At 42.9% G+C, this 16,953-nt stretch overlaps 1 protein-coding gene across 1 annotated transcript; it reads left to right on the forward strand.

The window, feature by feature from the left end:
• The first annotated feature begins 1,109 nt into the window (after positions 1-1,109).
• On the forward strand, positions 1,110-16,437 carry LOC119801724 (acylcarnitine hydrolase-like). Its single transcript, XM_042054201.1, has 15 exons — positions 1,110-1,242; positions 4,433-4,573; positions 5,318-5,491; positions 6,652-6,708; positions 6,814-7,018; positions 7,849-7,990; positions 11,940-12,073; positions 12,160-12,418; positions 13,146-13,244; positions 13,499-13,639; positions 13,753-13,833; positions 14,065-14,209; positions 14,628-14,765; positions 15,540-15,612; positions 16,039-16,437. The coding sequence occupies exons 1-15, from the start codon at positions 1,110-1,112 to the stop codon at positions 16,217-16,219; spliced, it is 2,103 nt and encodes a 700-aa protein (XP_041910135.1). The 3' UTR covers positions 16,220-16,437.
• The last annotated feature ends 516 nt before the right edge of the window (positions 16,438-16,953 follow it).

The following is a 16,953-nucleotide window of genomic DNA, read 5'->3' on the forward strand; positions in this document are numbered from 1 at the left end:
TCCTCCTCTCCCCACTGTCCCAAACAGTAAATCACTCTCTTACTCCTTCCCTAGCAGCTCTGATTATCCCTTGCCCCTTCAATCCTTCATGTGATGTATAGACAGGAGTATAGCTTAAACTCAGGAAGTCACACAAACGGGACAATACCCACCTCTGACTAAGCTACTGGATAGGGCCCCTCCTCCCAGGGATCATGTCATAACAAGCTGAACTTACTGTATTAGCCAGAGCACACTAACCTTGACCAAGGATCTGTTAGCAAATATCTATTCAGATGCCAAACACAGCTTCCATATCACGCATTCCCACATGGAAGGAGTGGAGTCCTACCTGCCAAGGACTCATCTAGAATTAATCACACCTTGATTTTTTGTTGTTGTTGTTGTTGCTGCTGTTGTTGAGACAGATCTCCTTGTATATCTCTGGCTGTCCTGGAATTTGCTCTGTAGACTAGGCTGGCCTTGAACTCACAAAGAGCCTTTTGTCTATGCCTCCCAAGTGCCAGGATTAAAGGTCTGTGCTACCACCACCCAGCTTTTGAAGTTGTTGCAGGCTACCTTTTGTTCCCAGTGGGCAGATATCCTCCATTGCCAGGAGCACCAAGAATTTAATTCTGTCATTATTAGTTTAGGAAATCCTAAGGTTGACAGGGGAACTAAATTCCTAGTCATAAACCTCTCTTTGATCCTTTTTGCCTTGCCCATTTACCTCCTCCTTTCCTTTTCTGAGAAAAAAAGAAAAAGTATCCAAAGAGGGAGAAACCTCATTTTCAAGGTTGGTTTGTTAAGGGTGAAAAATAATTTCACCTGGAAAAGATTTACCATTTTAACAACCCTCCATAACCAATTCCATAGGGGCTACTGCCCCTAATCTCCTCTCACAATTAACTGAAGATTTGTCCCTTCTCAGAAATCTCCATGAGGTTACCCAGTCCTGCCTTACATGCCCCAGGGACATCAGAACACTGATTTCACCCACAAGCCACCCATAAGAAAAGACCAAATATTTACTGGCTATGGTAGAGACATTATTGAGATGGGTAAAGACTTTTTGTTGAATATCTAAAGGGGCTGATTTGCTGATGAATTGAAGCCATAGCTGGGTGCCTATGTCTTCACCAAGCCAACTGTATGTGTCACGGGTCTGTAAGCCTGTCTGCCTGCCTCTTGAGCCCCATATGTGCCACCATTTGCCTGGGTACCTACTAGCATCTGCCTGTGGTTCATGTGCTGATGAACAAAGTATGTCACATCTGCCTAAATAAATGAACTGGGGACAGGGGTAAGAAGGGAAGAAAAGAGAGAGAGAGAGAAAGATAGAGAGAGAGAGACAGAGACAGAGACAGAGACAGAGAGATAGAGAGACAGAGAACATGGAGATTAAATCGGGGCTGGAGAGGTGGCTCAGTGATTAACAGCACTTACGGCTCTTGCAGAGAACCTGAGTTCCCTTTGGCCTCATGGCAGCTCATAACCATAACTCTAGGTCCAGGGGATTCAACATTTTTTTGGCCTCTGTGGGTATCAGGAACACACAAAGTGCATCATACATGCATGTAGGTAAAACCTTACAGATAAAATTTAAAAACTAAAATGAAAACATTTAAAAATGGAAAGCAGACTATTGGGAGGGAAAGGATCATTGATGAGAGTAGGAAGAAGGCAAGAGAAGATATCGGGGGAGAATGTGATTACAAACATGACAGACATGTACAAAGTGTCATAATAAAACATTAGCGAGTCATATTTATTTTTATGAGGAAGGGGAATGAGGAAAGCACATGTGCTTATTCATACACAATGTAATCATGTGTTATTAGACAATTTGGTCATGATTTTATAGTACCATAAAAAGTTAATAATTTGATTGACTACAGAGATGCTTAGTGTTCTATACTTACTTTTATGATATCTGTTTATGAACAGAAAAGCAATTTGTGAGATCATTAATTTTATGACATATAAAATCTCATTAATAATCATAAAAATAGTGTGTAATTAAAAAAACAAATAAGGGGTCAGAGTTGCAGTGAGTCTAACTGAAACAGTCATAGCTTCACCAAGAGGGGTATGTATAGACTGAAGGTCACCAATGTAACAGATGATAAATGGGCCAAAAAAGAAATCAGAGAAACATCATGCCTTCACAAGAGCCACAAGTAACATAAAATACCTTGGGGTAATGCTAACCAAACAAATGAAAGACCTATATGCCAAGAACTTTAAAATGTTACAAAAAGAAATTTAAGAATACACCAAAAAATGAAAAGATCTCCCATGCTCTTCAGTAGGTAAAATTAACATATTAAAATGGCAGTCTTAACAAAAGCAATCTACAGAATCAATGCAATGCCCAGCAAAATCCCAGCAAAATTCTTCACAGACCTCAGAAGAATAATACTCAACTTCATATTGGAAACAAAAACCCAAGGAGAACCAAAACAGTCTTGTACAACAAAAGAACTTCTGGAGGCATCACTATCCCAAACTTCAAACTCTACTATAGAGCTACAGTAATGAAAACAGCCTGGTAGAGTAATGGGAGGACAAATGGAATCTGACAAAGACCTGGATTTCAATCCACACACCTACAAACAGTTGATTTTGACAAAGAAACTAACAATATAAATTGAAAAAAAAAGAAAACATATTCAACAAATGGTACTGGTATAACTGGATATCAGCATGCAGGAGAATGCAAATAGATCCGTATGTATAGCCATGCAAAAACTCAAGTCCAAATGGATCAAAGACTTCAATATAAAACCAACCACACTGAACCTCATAGAAGAGAAAGTGCACTTGAACGCATTGGTATAGGAGACCATTTCCTAAATATAATCCCAGTAGCATAGACACTGAGAGCAACAATTAATATGTGGGACCTCCTGAAACTGAAAAGCTTCTGTAGAGCAAAGAACACGGTCAACAAGACAAAATGGCAGGCTACAGATTTGGAAAAGATCTTCATCAAACCCACATCGAACAGAGGACTAATCTCCAAAATATATAATTAAAGAAATTTGACATCGAAGGACTAAATAATACAATAAAAAATGGGGTACAGACCTAAACAGGTAACTGTCAACAGCAAAATCAAAAAAGGCTAAAAGACACTTTAAAAATAGTTAACACCCTTTGCAATCAGAGAAATGCAAATCAAAATAACATTGATATTACATATTACACATGTCAGAAAGGCCAAGATCAAAAACACTGATGACAGCATGTGCTGAAAAGGATGTGGGGTAAGGCGAACGCTCCTCCATTGCTGGTGGGAGTTCACACTTGTATAGCTGCTTTGGAAATCAGTATGACAATTTCTCTGAAAATTAGGAACCGACTCCCTCAAAACCAACAATACTGCTTTTGGGTATATATCCAAAAGACACTCAATCATACCACAAGGATATGTTTGCAACTGTGTTCATAGCAGCATTATTTGTAATAACCAGAACCTGGAAACAACCTAGATGCCCCTCAACTGAAGAATGGATGAGGAAAATGTGGTCCATTTACACAATAGAGAACTACACAGTGGTGAAAAATAATGACATCTTGAGATTTGGTGGGAAATGGATGGATTTAGAAAAAACATGTTTGGTTGAGTTATGTAAACCAAACCCAGAAAGGCAAATATAGCATGCATTCACTCACAAGTGACTTTTAGACATCGAGTAAAGAAACAGCAGCCTACAGACCACAACCCCAGAGAGACTAGAAAACAAAGAGGACCCTAAGAGAGACTTACATGTCTACATAGAAAGGTAAGCAAGACAGGATCTCCTGAGTAAATTGGGGGTGGGGAGGTACCAGGAGAGGTTAGAAGGGTAGAGGGGAGGAAGAGAGGAGAGTGGAGAATAATATATAGCTCAATAAAAACAATAAAAATAGATCATCACTGTAAGGGAGGAGAGACCTGAATGCAGACTCCATGAATTACGACTCAATGACGCAAGAAGCTTGGGAGTAAAGGGTGTGCCGAGAACACCCTGGGCTTGCTCCTGCACTTCCTTTATCAAGAGGACAATTCTCAAGTATTCATTCCACCCATCTGTGGGAATATCACAGTGCACACCTTAGAAAAGCAACCCTGGCTTCCTAGCTTTCTGTTCTTTGCTCTCTGTCTCACACCTACACTGGGCCTGTGACTTCAAGGAGAGTAAACAAGGTGACCTCATGTTTAAGGTGACTGTTACCGTTATCAGAATAATTAGCTTCTGAAGCTATGTTGTGCCTTGCAATGAGACCAAAAAAGGAACACATATCACAGAAAAGCATTTGCCCCACCTGCAGAACCCTGGTTCCTATCAGTTCTGCTTAGTCGCAGCTCTCCTGCAACTTTGCCCCACCTACCAAGCTCCTGCCTATAAATCTTAGGGCTCAAATAACTGTCTAGGTAGAGCCCACATATTCTGCTTCCTGCACACAGTGCATCCCATAGCAGCACAGACTCGGGCCTCAGAGCTGATCATGCCGTCCTGCAAACATCGTGGTTGGCTGATTGCTGGAGTCTGTGTGCTTCTGTTAATTGCTGTAGCCTGTGGGCTTGTGTTTCTTCTTCGCGATCATGGTGAGAGTCCTTACGTGGGTGGTGGGGTCCAGAGTTGCCAATTTTGGCAGAGGCAGAGGCTGAAGCTGTGGTAGGGAAGGTAGCAAGGGAGGAGGAGCAGGCAGAGACGACAGAGTGGGAAAGTGGCCCCTGTAGCCCAGAGAGTCACTGGTGTCTGAGGACAGTCAATAGTACAGAGGGCTACTCTGCCAAGCCCTGGGCCTGAAAGTCAGAAGGAAGAGTGGTGGGGGCAGAGGGACAGATGGGCCATGTCCCCTTTCTGTATAGGGCTGTGCCTGTGACTGAAGCTCTTAGTGACCCATGGGTTAATAATAAAATTAATTGCACCTTCCTACTAGCATTGAACTCCAAATGGGTTGGTATCTGAGAAAGAAGCATCACGGTATACTCCAAACAATCCTGGGAAATTTTCCTGGCCCTCAGTCATACAGTTCTCCAGCCCTACAACAGTTGCCCAGCTGAGAGGCCCATGTTCCCTTTTCCATTTTCTGACCTTTGGAAAAGGTACAACTTGGAGTCCGAGGCAAAGGGCATATGCTCTGTGCCTGCCAGAAAATCTTCCGGCTTATGAAAAGATGAGCCAGGAGGGTACTGTGCCCGGGGTTAGTGTGCAGCCCTGAGGCCTCCTACCCAAAGATGTCCAAGCTTGAGTCATGCTGACCTCCTGCCAGGCCTCCTCAATCAGATTTACCCTAAGGAGGCCATAAGGACTTCACACTGTGAGTCTTCCCTGCTGTTGTCCAGGTTCTGAGACATCACCAGGGACTCCTGGACGGGAAGATCTGCCCAACTCACTCTTGGCTTATTTGAACATTCTTCTTTGGATCCTGGGTTCAGAATCACTGATAACTATAAGAGGGCACAGAGTTGTGCACCACCCAGGCCAGGCTCATGCATGGGAGAGCAAGACAAGATGGTGTGAGCTGGTGTAATGGCACACACCTGTAAATGGTGTTCTAGACGAGGCAGAGAAGGTAGAATGCTTTTCAGCTGCAAGCCAGCCTGGGCTACACGGCAAGAACCTGTCTGGTGGGGTGGTAAATGTAGAAATGTTAAAACAGAATACCACAGCAATTTCAGCATCGGTAATAATCGGGGGAAGGAAGACATCTGGAAGTAAACTTGGTCAGCAGTGCTTACCTTAGCAAAGTCAGGAATTTAAAGCATCACATAAACGGTCAGATGGCAATCCAATCAATGGTGACTTTTGGTTTTAAATATGATATAGATGACATTAGCTGAGATTTAATTACATGATAGTTTTCTGCAATTGTTTTTACTTTTCATGGGCCTCCTTTTTGCACTGCAGCCATTATAAAGACACAGTAACTCTTGATAAGGCTACACGTGTAATGAGAGATGTGTTATCATTTTGTCACATGCCACTCAAAATCAGACTCTCTACTTAGCTGGGTGGTGGTGGCGCATGCCTATAAGCCCAGCATTTGCGAGGCAGAGGCATGTGAATCTCTGTGAGCTCGAGGCCAACCTAGTCTACAAAGAAAGTTCCAGGACAGTCAGAGCTTTTACACCAAGAAACCTTGTCTAGAAAAATTGGGGAAAAAAAAGTAAAAAGAATCTCTGCCTAATAAACTTCAACTGTTTCATTTAAAAATGAAAAAGGAAAATGTATGCATAGTTTTTTATTTTTAACATTTTTATCACAAACTGCCCCCTTCTGGGCTATTTTCCTGCCTCCTGACTGAAAGTACACTCACTCCAATAGGTGGGATTCTATAGAGAGCTATTCTTGGGCGTAGCATCCTGGCTGTAGCCTGACTCTTAGCAAACCCATTTCAGCAGATTTTGCCTGTTGCTGTAGCAGTGACAGATTCTAGTGGAGCAAGTCCTGAGTGATCTATATGGACAGGTATGGCATGTGGCATAGTGTCTTGCAGACAGCATGTTGCTGGAGATAGGAGTGAGTTTTCAGCACTGGAAAGATGGTGGCAAATCACCTTCTACTCCCTGAGACTGGCTGCTCCCTGGGCTACTTGTTAGCACACCAAGTAGCATCGAACATGTGATCCACATTTATCAGGTGTGGAAGAGTTTTGCTTTTTATGGAAATACGGCAGGTCTGCCAAGTACTTGCACACTGGATCATGATGCTGTGGAGACAAGTTGCCAGAGAGGTGGGTACCTGGAAAAGGCTGAATTGAGGATAGCAAGAAAGAAGTAACATCTATAGTGTGAAGGTAGATGGTTGGGCAAACCCAACCTTGATATGTCACTTACAGGTGAAGACTCAGCCAGCCCCATCAGGACTACCCACACGGGACAGGTACAGGGGAGTCTTATCCACTTGAATGGCACCAAAGAGGGAGTCTACATCTTCCTGGGAATTCCCTTTGCCAAGCCACCTCTAGGAGAGCTGAGATTTGCACCTCCTGAGCCTCCCGAACCATGGAGTGGTGTTAGGGATGGGACCACCTACCCAGCCATGTAAGTCCTCCTGAGACCCAGAAAATGCCAGGTCCTGAAATGGGCAGCAGCTCAGAACTCTGAGCCAGACTGCAGTGCTTTCTCCATCTCCTCCCCCACTGCGTTCTCTCTGTGATGGGATATGCTGCAGATGCCAGAGAAAGGCCAAAGTGATGACGGCTCCTTAGCAAATCACACTGCACAATCACTGGACCAACCTATAGGTGTCCAGGAAGCATTGGCCAAGAGGCAATTCCCTGAGAGTCTGGATATGAGGTGAAGGATGTCCCAGCACCCTGTTTATTAATGCATCACCTATATGGGTACAGGACCCAATACCCAGGCCTTGGAGAGTACGAAAGAAATGGTGTCATTACACACACCAAGAAGTTCATGGAGATATCAGTATCCCATCATCAGGAAGAGTGGGATCCAAAGACCCATCTGGCAGCCTCACTAGAAGTTTGAGCTCCAGTTTCCCAAAGTCTGTGACCTTTACCTTAATTTGAAGAGATTTTGGAGTGGGATCTCATGTTATCAGAGCAACATGGGGATAAAAAGGGCGGTTTTAGGGGCTGGTGAGATGGCTCAGAGGTTAAGAGCACTGACTGATCATCCAGAGGTCCTGAGTTCAATTCCCAGCAACCACATAGTGGATTACAGCCAACTATAATGAGATCTGGTGCCCTCTTCTGGTGTGCAGGCATACATGGAAGCAGAATGTTGTATACATCATAATAAATAAATAAATCATTTTTAAAGGTGGGGGTTTAGTGGCTGAGAGCAAATATGAACTAAGAGTCTGTTTTTAATTACTGAACATCTCTTAGAATAACTGTCATTGTCCCCAGGTGTCTACAAAATCCTCTTACAGTGAATGCAGAAAGTCTGGCAATGATGAAACTGAGCGTGCCTTCCATCTCTATGTCTGAGGACTGCCTGTATCTCAACATCTACACACCAGCTCATGCCCATGAGGGCTCTAACCTGACTGTGAGTGGCAAGCCATACTCAGATCTGGGGTGGGCATTTCTTCGGGATGACTAAAGGGGGCAAAATCAGTGTGAGACCCTGATGAGAAGCCCTCCCTGTCAGGTGTCCAGGAATCCTTCTCTGCCGTGGCATGCAGCTGAACCCTAGGTATGGGACACAGAGACCTAAAGACTCTAGGAAGTCAGTAGCTATGGCTCCATGATCAACTCAGGTTTCACACCACCTCCCAGAGGCCTGAGAGCTACATCCTGAGCTCTTGCAAATTTACTGGAATGGGCTCTCCATTGTGTCAATGATGTTTTTCTTGTTTTGAGAAAGGGTCTCTCTATATAACCCTGGCTGGCCTAGAACTCACCATGTAGACAAGGCTGGCCTCAAACTCACAGAGATCTTTGATCTCTGCCTCCAGACGTATGGTAATTTTTTAATTGAAAATAGATTCTCTCTCATATATTAACTCTTCTTTGAAAGTCTGGTATAACTCTACAATAAAAACCATCTGGCCCTGGTCTCTTTTTTAGTTGAGAAACTTTTAATGACTACTTCTATTTTACTGGGGGTTATAGGTATAATTAAATTGTTTATCTGATCATGATTTAACTTTGGTGATACGTATTGAGAAAATTACCCATTTATTTTAGATTTTCTAAATGATGGAGTACAGGTTTCGAAAGTATATCCTTATGAGTCTCAGGATTTCCTTGGTGTCTGTTGTTATGGCCCCCTTTTCACTTTCTTTGATTTGGTTATTTTGATTTTATTAATTTGGATATTCTCTCTCTGTCTTTTAGTTAGTTTGATTAAGGGATTGTATATTTTCTTGATTTTCTCAAAAAAAAAAAACAACACTTTGTTTCATTGATTCTTTGTACTGTTCTCTATGTATTTTATTGATCTCTGCAGTTTGATTATCTCCTGCTCTCTTTTCCTCTGAGGTGCGCTTACTTGTTTTTGTTCTAGAACTTTCAGGTGTGCTGTTAAGTTGCTAGTATGAGCGCTCTCCAATTTTTTTTAAATGTGCGCACTTAATGCTGTGAACTTTAAGCACCATCTTCATTGTGTCCCATAAGTTTGGGTGCTGTGTATTCATTTTCATTGGATTCTAGAAAGTCTTTAATTTCTTTCTTTATTTCTGTCTCAACCCATTTTTCATTCAGTAAAGAGGTGCCCAGTTTCTGTGAGTTTAAAAGCTTTCTCTTGTTTCTATTCTTGTTGATATCCTCATTTAGTATGCAGTTATCTAATAAAATACAGGAAATTGACTCAATTTTCTTGTATCAGTAGAGAGTTGCTTTGTGACCAAATATGTGGTCAATTTTGAAAAAAAATCTGTGAGGTACTGAGAAGAAAGTAGATTCTTTTGTGTTTGGGTAGATTATTCTGTAAATATCTGTTAGATTAAGTTGGCTGATAAAGTCAGTTAGCTCTAGTATTTTTCTGTTTAGTTTCTGTCTGGATGGCCTGTCCATTGGTGAGAGTGGGGTATTGAAACCTCCCACTATTAGTGCGTGAAAGTCAATATGTGTTTTAAGGACTAAAAGTGTTTCTTTTACAAAAATGGGTGCTCTTGTGTTTGGGATAGATGTTAAGAACTGAAATGTCATCTTGGTGTATTTTTTCTTGTGGTTAATATGTAGTATCCTTCCACAGTTCTTTTGATTAATTTTATTAGATATTAAAATGACTACACCAGATTGCTTCTTAGGTTTGTTTTCTTAGAATATCTTTTTCCAACCCTTTACCCTGAGCTAATGTCTACACCTGATATTGAAGTGTATTTCTTGAATGCAGCAGAAGGATTAATCCTGTGTTGGTAATCAACTGTTAATCTGTGTCTTTTTGATGGAGGACTCTCATTGGTTAATAAAGAAACTGCCTTGGCTTTTTGATAGGGTAGGATTTAGATAGGTGGAGTAGACAGAACAGAATGATGGAAAGAAGGGAAGTTAGACAGTCGCCATAGCTCTCCTATCTGAGACAGACGCCATGGAGCCAGCCGCCAGGTCATACATGCTGAATCTTTCCTGGTAAGCCACCACCTCAAGGTGCTACACACATTACTAAATATGGGTTAAAGCAAGATGTGAGAATTAGCTAATAAGAGGCTGAAACTAATGGGCCAGGCAGTGTTTAAATGAATACAGTTTGTGTGTTGTTATTTCCGGGGCTAAGCTAGCTATGTGGGAGCCATGCGGGATGAAAAGCAGGCCTGCTCGTCACATCACTACATCTTTTTATTGGAGAATCAAGTCATTGATATTGAGAGATATTAGTGATCAATGATGGTTAATTCCTGTTATTTTGCTGTTGTTATTATTGGTGGTGGTTTGTATATGCTTCCATTCTTTGGGTTTGGCTGGTGTAAGATTATTTATTTCCTATGTTTCCATGTGTGTAATTAACCTTAGTTTAGAGTTTAGTACCTTCTTTAGGGCTAATTTGTATATAGATATTGTTTGAATTTGATTGTATCATAAAATGTCTTAAGGTGATTGAAAGTTTTGCTGGGTATAGTAATCTTGGCTGGCACCTGTGGTCTCTAGCACATCTGTCCAAGACCTTTTGTCTTTTAGAGTCTCCATTGAGAAGTCAAATGTAAATCTAATAGGTCTGTCTTATATGATAGTTGGTCTTATTCCTTGAAGCTTTTAATATTCTTTGTTCTGTATGTTTAATGTTTTGATTATTATGTGCTGAGGGGACTTCTCTGGTCCAATCTATTTGATGTTCTGTATGCTTCTTGTAACTATATAAGCATTTTCTTCTTTAAGTTAGAAAATTTTTCTTCCATGGTTTTGTTGAAGATATTTTCTAGGCTTTTGAACTATTTGGTATTCTTCTCCTTCCTCTATTCATGTTATTCATAGATTTGCTCTTTTCATATTGTCCCAAATTTCTTGGATGTTTTGTGTCAGGAGTTTTTAAAATTTAACATTTTCTTTGGCCAATGTATTCATTTCTTCTATTGTATCTTCAAAGTCTGAGATTCTCTCTTCCATCTCTTGTATTCTGTTGGTGAAGCCTCTGTAGTTTCTGCTCACATTCCTAAACTTTTCACTTCCAGGATTCCCTCAGTTCACGTTTTGTTTATTGTTTCTATAACCATTTTCAGGTCTTGAACAGTTTTACTTCTTTCCTTCAATTGTTTTTTTCTTCTCTTTTTTTAATGGATTTATTCATTTGCTCTTTAAGGACCTCTTTCATCTTCATATTAATAAGATCTTTTTCAGCTCTGTTGGAATATTTAGAACCTGCTGTGGTAGGATAGCAGGGTTCTGTTGGAGACACATTGCCCTGGCTGTTATTTATTGTGTTCTTATGCTGGCATCTAGGTATCTGGGTTTGGGGTGGTTATAGGTCTAGATGTTGACTTCTGGGTTTCTCTTTGTTTGGTGGGTGTTTTGATACTTAATTTCTGTTTCCTCCCTGGATTTTTAGAAAGTGTGCTGCCTGCTCAGCCGGTGTGTTCCCTGGGAATGCTGGGGAGAGATGATCTGTTGCAGTGCTAGGGGTGACCCTGAGAATTGGGTCTGGGGGAACAGAGAGTGGGGAAATCCACAGGCAGCCTACCTGGTCCCAGAGTTCTGGTATTAAAGGTATACATCACCATGATCAGCTATGTACCAATGATTTTTTTTGTTAATAATCAGGAGAATCACTGATGAATATACCTCTTTTCATTTCATTTCATAGGCATCTGAGAGTAGGGGGATGTTATTACTCCATATTTAGAGCCATTAATTCAGGCTTGGGTCCTTAGAGAAGGAAAAAGACTAGCAAGTATCCTGATGGTACTAGAGCCCTGTCTGTGGTCCAGGTGAGGATGTCCTGAGGAGTTTTGTCTGTGTGTCTAAGTACACTGAGACAAAGCATTAGGTAAAGTAGAAGTTACCCCAGGGGGAGCTTGAGCTGGGTGGGAACCTCCTGGCATCTGACTTGATTTCCACAGGTAATGGTGTGGATCCATGGTGGTGCACTGGTTTCGGGTACGGCTTCCACACACGATGGATCCACACTGGCCGCCAAGGAGGATGTGGTGGTGGTCACTATCCAGTACCGCCTGGGTGTTCTGGGATTCTTCAGGTGAGTCTGGAGACAGCCTGTACTGTGCAATAAGGAGATGAAGAGAAATAAGATAGCCCTGTGATTCCTTCTCTGCGTCTTCACAGCACTGGAGATGACCATGCCAGAGGAAACTGGGGCTATCTGGACCAAGTGGCTGCCCTGCGCTGGGTCCAGCAGAACATCGCCTACTTTGGAGGCAACCCTGACCTTGTCACCATCTTTGGACAGTCTGCAGGTGGTGCAAGTGTATCGTCACAAGTTGTGTCCCCCATGTCCAAAGGACTCTTCCACAGAGCCATCATGGAGAGTGGGGTGACCCTGGTGGCTGACCTGATCTCGAACACCTCTGAGGTGGTCTACACAGTGAGTCACTTCAGCCATTGATGACCCTGCAGCTTCAGCCTCCACCCTCTGGTACTCTGGGAGTTTTCTCTATTGGGAGGACGAGGGGTGTGAGAAATAGCTTCTTTCAGTAGTTTCTGAGAGATTAGAGGTTTAGAATCCACTTCTTTCTATACAGGCTGGGTGTAACAGCCTTGTACTGTCCATCATGTTCAGAAACAAATACGTATGTGATGACACTATGCCTCAATAGGTAAAAACATAAGGACCGAGTTCAAATTCCCCCAGAAACCACAAAAAGCTGCATGCGGCAACAGTGTGTGATCCTGGTTTTCATAGGATGAGATAGGAGGCAGAGACCAGAAAATCCCTGAAATGTCACAAATAAGATAGACCCTTGTAGGAAGGAATAAATAATAAAAGATCATCTCTCAAACAAGATGGGAAGTGAGGAGTAGCAACCAAATGTTGTCCTCTAATCTTTGAACGGAAACCATGGTACAGGCATTCCTGAAGTCACACACGCTCGTGGACAAACACAAGTAGCTTATTTTTTAAAGTGTTTAGGAAGGAACACCCCTCTGGCTGTCACATCTGAGCGACAAGAAAATGGTAATTTCATACTGACTCCATTTCAACAGCACAAAGTGCAATGTGATATTTGGGCACAATGCCAATCAACTGGGATTGGGAAAACTCTTCTACTTGCCTGAAAGGATGGATAAACTCCTGCCTGATCCCTTTACAGAAAGTGGCCAGCTTATCTGGTTGTGAGACTACGGACTCAGAGACCCTGGTGCACTGTCTGAGAAGCAAGAGTGAAGAGGAGATTCTGGCTATTAACAAGGTTGGGAGAGTCGTGTGACTTGGAGGACCTCGTCAAAGGGATGTGGGAGAGTCAGTCCTTACTACTCTAAACAATTTTTACCTCTGCTCCACGGTTTGGCATCTTCTTAATCACGTGTGTAAAATAATACCAAATTTCCTATTATGTGTAGAATCTCTGTCAGAGGTAGAGACAATTAAATGGGGCAGGGGTAATGGTTAGGGTTTCTCAGTGGCCATCAGAATTGACCTCCATGTCCCTTGCATGTCCCGCAGGTCTTCCAGTCCATCCCTGCTGTGGTAGATGGGGTATTTCTACCCAGGCATCCCCAAGAGTTGTTGACTGCTGTGGATTTTCACCCTGTCCCCAGCATCATTGGAGTCAACAATGACGAGTATGGCTGGCTTCTCCCTATGGTGAGGCACAGTTCCAATTCTCTAGAAGTCTGGGGACTCATAAGGTGAGCAGAGGAAACTTGATCCATATCTATCCCACAGTATACTATAGAAAACTGTCCTCTCTCTGCCAGGTCACGGGCACTGATCAAACAATAAAGGGCATAACCAGAGAGACCCTGCCGGCTATCCTAAAGAACACAACAACACAGATGGTAAGCCACCTTGAATACTGCCTCCAATAGAAAGAGCCACTATGTATCCTTCCAGACAGCATGCCTACAAACAAAGATGTGTGTGTGTATAGTTCGTGGATGGCTCACCTCAGAACCTATGCCTTTCCCTCTACACCATGTCTTATCCCTGGCCACATTCTCCACAATGAGGCTGCTGCCTATCAAAACAAGAACCTGCCTAAACTCATTCTTCCTGATTCTCTGCTATAGATGATACCTCCTGAGTGTAGTGACCTGCTAATGGAAGAGTATATGAACAACACTGAAGATGCCCAGACCCTCCAAATACAGTACAAGGAAATGATAGCAGACTATTTATTCATTATTCCTGTACTCCAAGTAGCAAAGTTTCAATGTGAGTACATCTGTGATGAGGCCTAGTTAGGAGTAGCTCAGAGCCATGGGTCCCACATGAGCCTAATAGTATCCAGGTCCCCACTCATGTCTGCATCACATCTCTGTTACCAAACCCCAGGGGCCATTACATTAGTATTTCTTCATTCTAGTGTAAGAGAGGGGAGTGATATCTTATCCAGATACAAACGAATAAACAGGTTGCTGATACTCCATTGATTTGCCAAACCTACTCAGCTGGGAAGGCCAGGGTCACTGTTGAGCCAAAGGCTTTCCCATAACTAGTGTTCCAGCATGGGGCCACCCACTTGACAATTATAACACCAGATAACTGTAAACCAACATAACTTATCACTAAGGGTTAGGCAGGAAAGTTACATGTATGATAATACTATGTAACTATGTGTCTGTACCTCTAGGCTCCCGTGCCCCTGTCTATTTTTATGAATTCTGTCATGTGCCCAGCTACGAAAAAGATACGAGGCCAGCCTATGTGAAAGCTGACCATGGTGATGAGATTCCCTTTGTTTTTGGGTCCTCCCACGGGGGCTTAAAACGTGAGTCTTTCTTGTGTTTCATGAGCTTGATGGGGTCACAGGTGGGTACCTGATGGGTAACTGAGCTCTCTGTCCAGCCGAGAAAATCAAGGCTCTGGGAGAGGACATAATCAAGTAAGCACCCTTTCCAACCTCAAAAAAGCTATACCCAGATTAGAATCTGGACCCTTACAAATATAATCTTGTCTCAGTTACTTTTCTATTGCTGCGATGAGATACTATGACCAAGTCATCTTACAGAAGAAAGAGCTTATTGGGACTTACAGGTTCAAAGGGTTAGTTAGAGTCTATGACCATCAAGGATGGGAGATTAGCAACATGCAGGCAGGCAAGGCACTGGAAGAGTAGCTAACTAAAGCTTACATTCTGATCTACAAACACAAGGCAGAGAGAGCGCTAACCGGACCTGACTGGACTTTTAAACCTCAAAGCCAACTTCCAGTGATATGCCTCCTCCAACAAGGCCATACCTCCTAATTCTTCCCAAACAATTCCACTAACTGGGGACCACATATTCAAATATATGAGTCTATAGGAGTCTTATCATTTGAGCCACCACACCTATGTTAGATGGAATGAGGACACACTGAACAAAACTGAATCTGGAAGCATTCAATTAGAGGTGTGGGTGGCTCTTGGATCCTTGGTGGTAAAGGAGGGAAAGAGGCCTAGAGTTCAAGGTCAGGCTACAGGAAGGATGGTGATTGAGGAGCATGAACAGGCAGCTGCATGGGGTGACTGGGACCTGGACCTTTGTCTTCCCCATCGCTACAGCTGACTTCACTGAGGAGGAAGAACTGCTGAGCAGGACAATAACGAAGTACTGGACCAACTTTGCACGACATGGGTGAGAGCACACCCCTCCCTCAACCTCCTCAATGGTCGGTCCCTATCTAAGGCTCAATTGGTGGTTGATGACCTCATTAGTATGCATGGATAACTCATCACATGATAGAGTCCTCCTCACCCCAGGGCACACTTAAGTACGTCGTACATATTGGTTACTGGTCATACTGCAGTGACCTGACAGGAGCTATGATATTGTTCTTTAGATTTTGCCTCTGAGAGGGAGACCCAAAATTGTCCAGGTAGTCAAAATTGTCCACATGGAGCAGACACTAGCAGGTGACACTTGTATCCCTGTATTAGGACACGTGCCCCATCAGCCCTCTCACCTATTGGCCCAACTAATCTACTATCCTGACACAAATTGGGGGATCACAACTTGTTTGAGCATGTCCTTACCTTACCCTGCTGGGTGGCATATCCACAGGAACCCCAACAGCGAGGGTCTTCCCCACTGGCCCATGATGGACAATGAGCAGTACCTGCAGCTGGACCTCCAGCCTGCTGTGGGCCAAGCCCTGAAGGCCAGAAGGCTGAAGTTCTGGACCCAGACTCTGCCTGAGAAGATCCAGGAGCTAAAGGGGTCTCAGAATAATCACAAGGAGTAGTACCCTGTGAGAGGAATGGTGTGAAGGGCTGAATACACATGGGGTCAGCCTAACCTTCTTAGAGAATCCCGGTTAGAGTCTAACAGTCACATCACCATCCCTTACCTCTCCAATTGTCCATTCGGTCTGCATGTACGACAAACCCTTGGTGTGTCACTCGTTCCTCAACATGCTGGGACACCTTGTATGAGACTCAGTGAATGCTCCCATGACTGTAGATGTGTGACCCCTAAGTGCCCCAATCTTCTTTCACTGTCCCCTGAAGGACAAGGCCCTTTCCTTCCCTTCCTTTCTTCGTCTGCTCTCATCCCCTCTCCTCTTCTCCAAGCCCCAGACAGTCTTCAAATAAAAGAGGAGCTTTGGAAATACTTATTATATGGGAGTGGACTGTGTCAAAATCCTATGTTCTCTCAGCAAGTCTCATGTCTTCTTATTTGTAAGTGGCCAATAAAGAAACCTAATAGCCAAAGTCTTTCCTATTGTTTTCATGTGTTCAGTCAGGTTGTTGTTCCAAAAGCCCACTAATTGCAAGCTGAGCTTTATAATAGGTATATGTGTGCCCTGATATTCACATATCTAGACAGAAAGGTTATATAATGCCCGCAGTTTCAGGTCATCCTGAGCAACATAGTAAGACCAACATCTCTAAACAAATTATACTCTGGATAATATGCAAATAGCAAAAAAATGTATACATGTTTATAAACCAATAAATCCAAGGTCAAATGCCATCA

This window comes from Arvicola amphibius, chromosome 15, assembly GCF_903992535.2.
Source record: "Arvicola amphibius chromosome 15, mArvAmp1.2, whole genome shotgun sequence".
Taxonomy (NCBI): Eukaryota; Metazoa; Chordata; class Mammalia; order Rodentia; family Cricetidae; genus Arvicola; species Arvicola amphibius.

What these genes read in the sequence shown, in the direction of transcription:
- LOC119801724 (XM_042054201.1), top strand. Translation starts at nt 1,110, where the DNA reads ATGTCTTCACCAAGCCAACTGTATGTGTCACGGGTCTGTAAGCCTGTC. An exon ending in GGAGACAAGTTGCCAGAGAG is followed by an intron (nt 6,709 to 6,813) that starts GTGGGTACCTGG and finishes TGTCACTTACAG; the next exon opens with GTGAAGACTCAGCCAGCCCC. An exon ending in AGAACACAACAACACAGATG is followed by an intron (nt 13,834 to 14,064) that starts GTAAGCCACCTT and finishes TCTCTGCTATAG; the next exon opens with ATGATACCTCCTGAGTGTAG.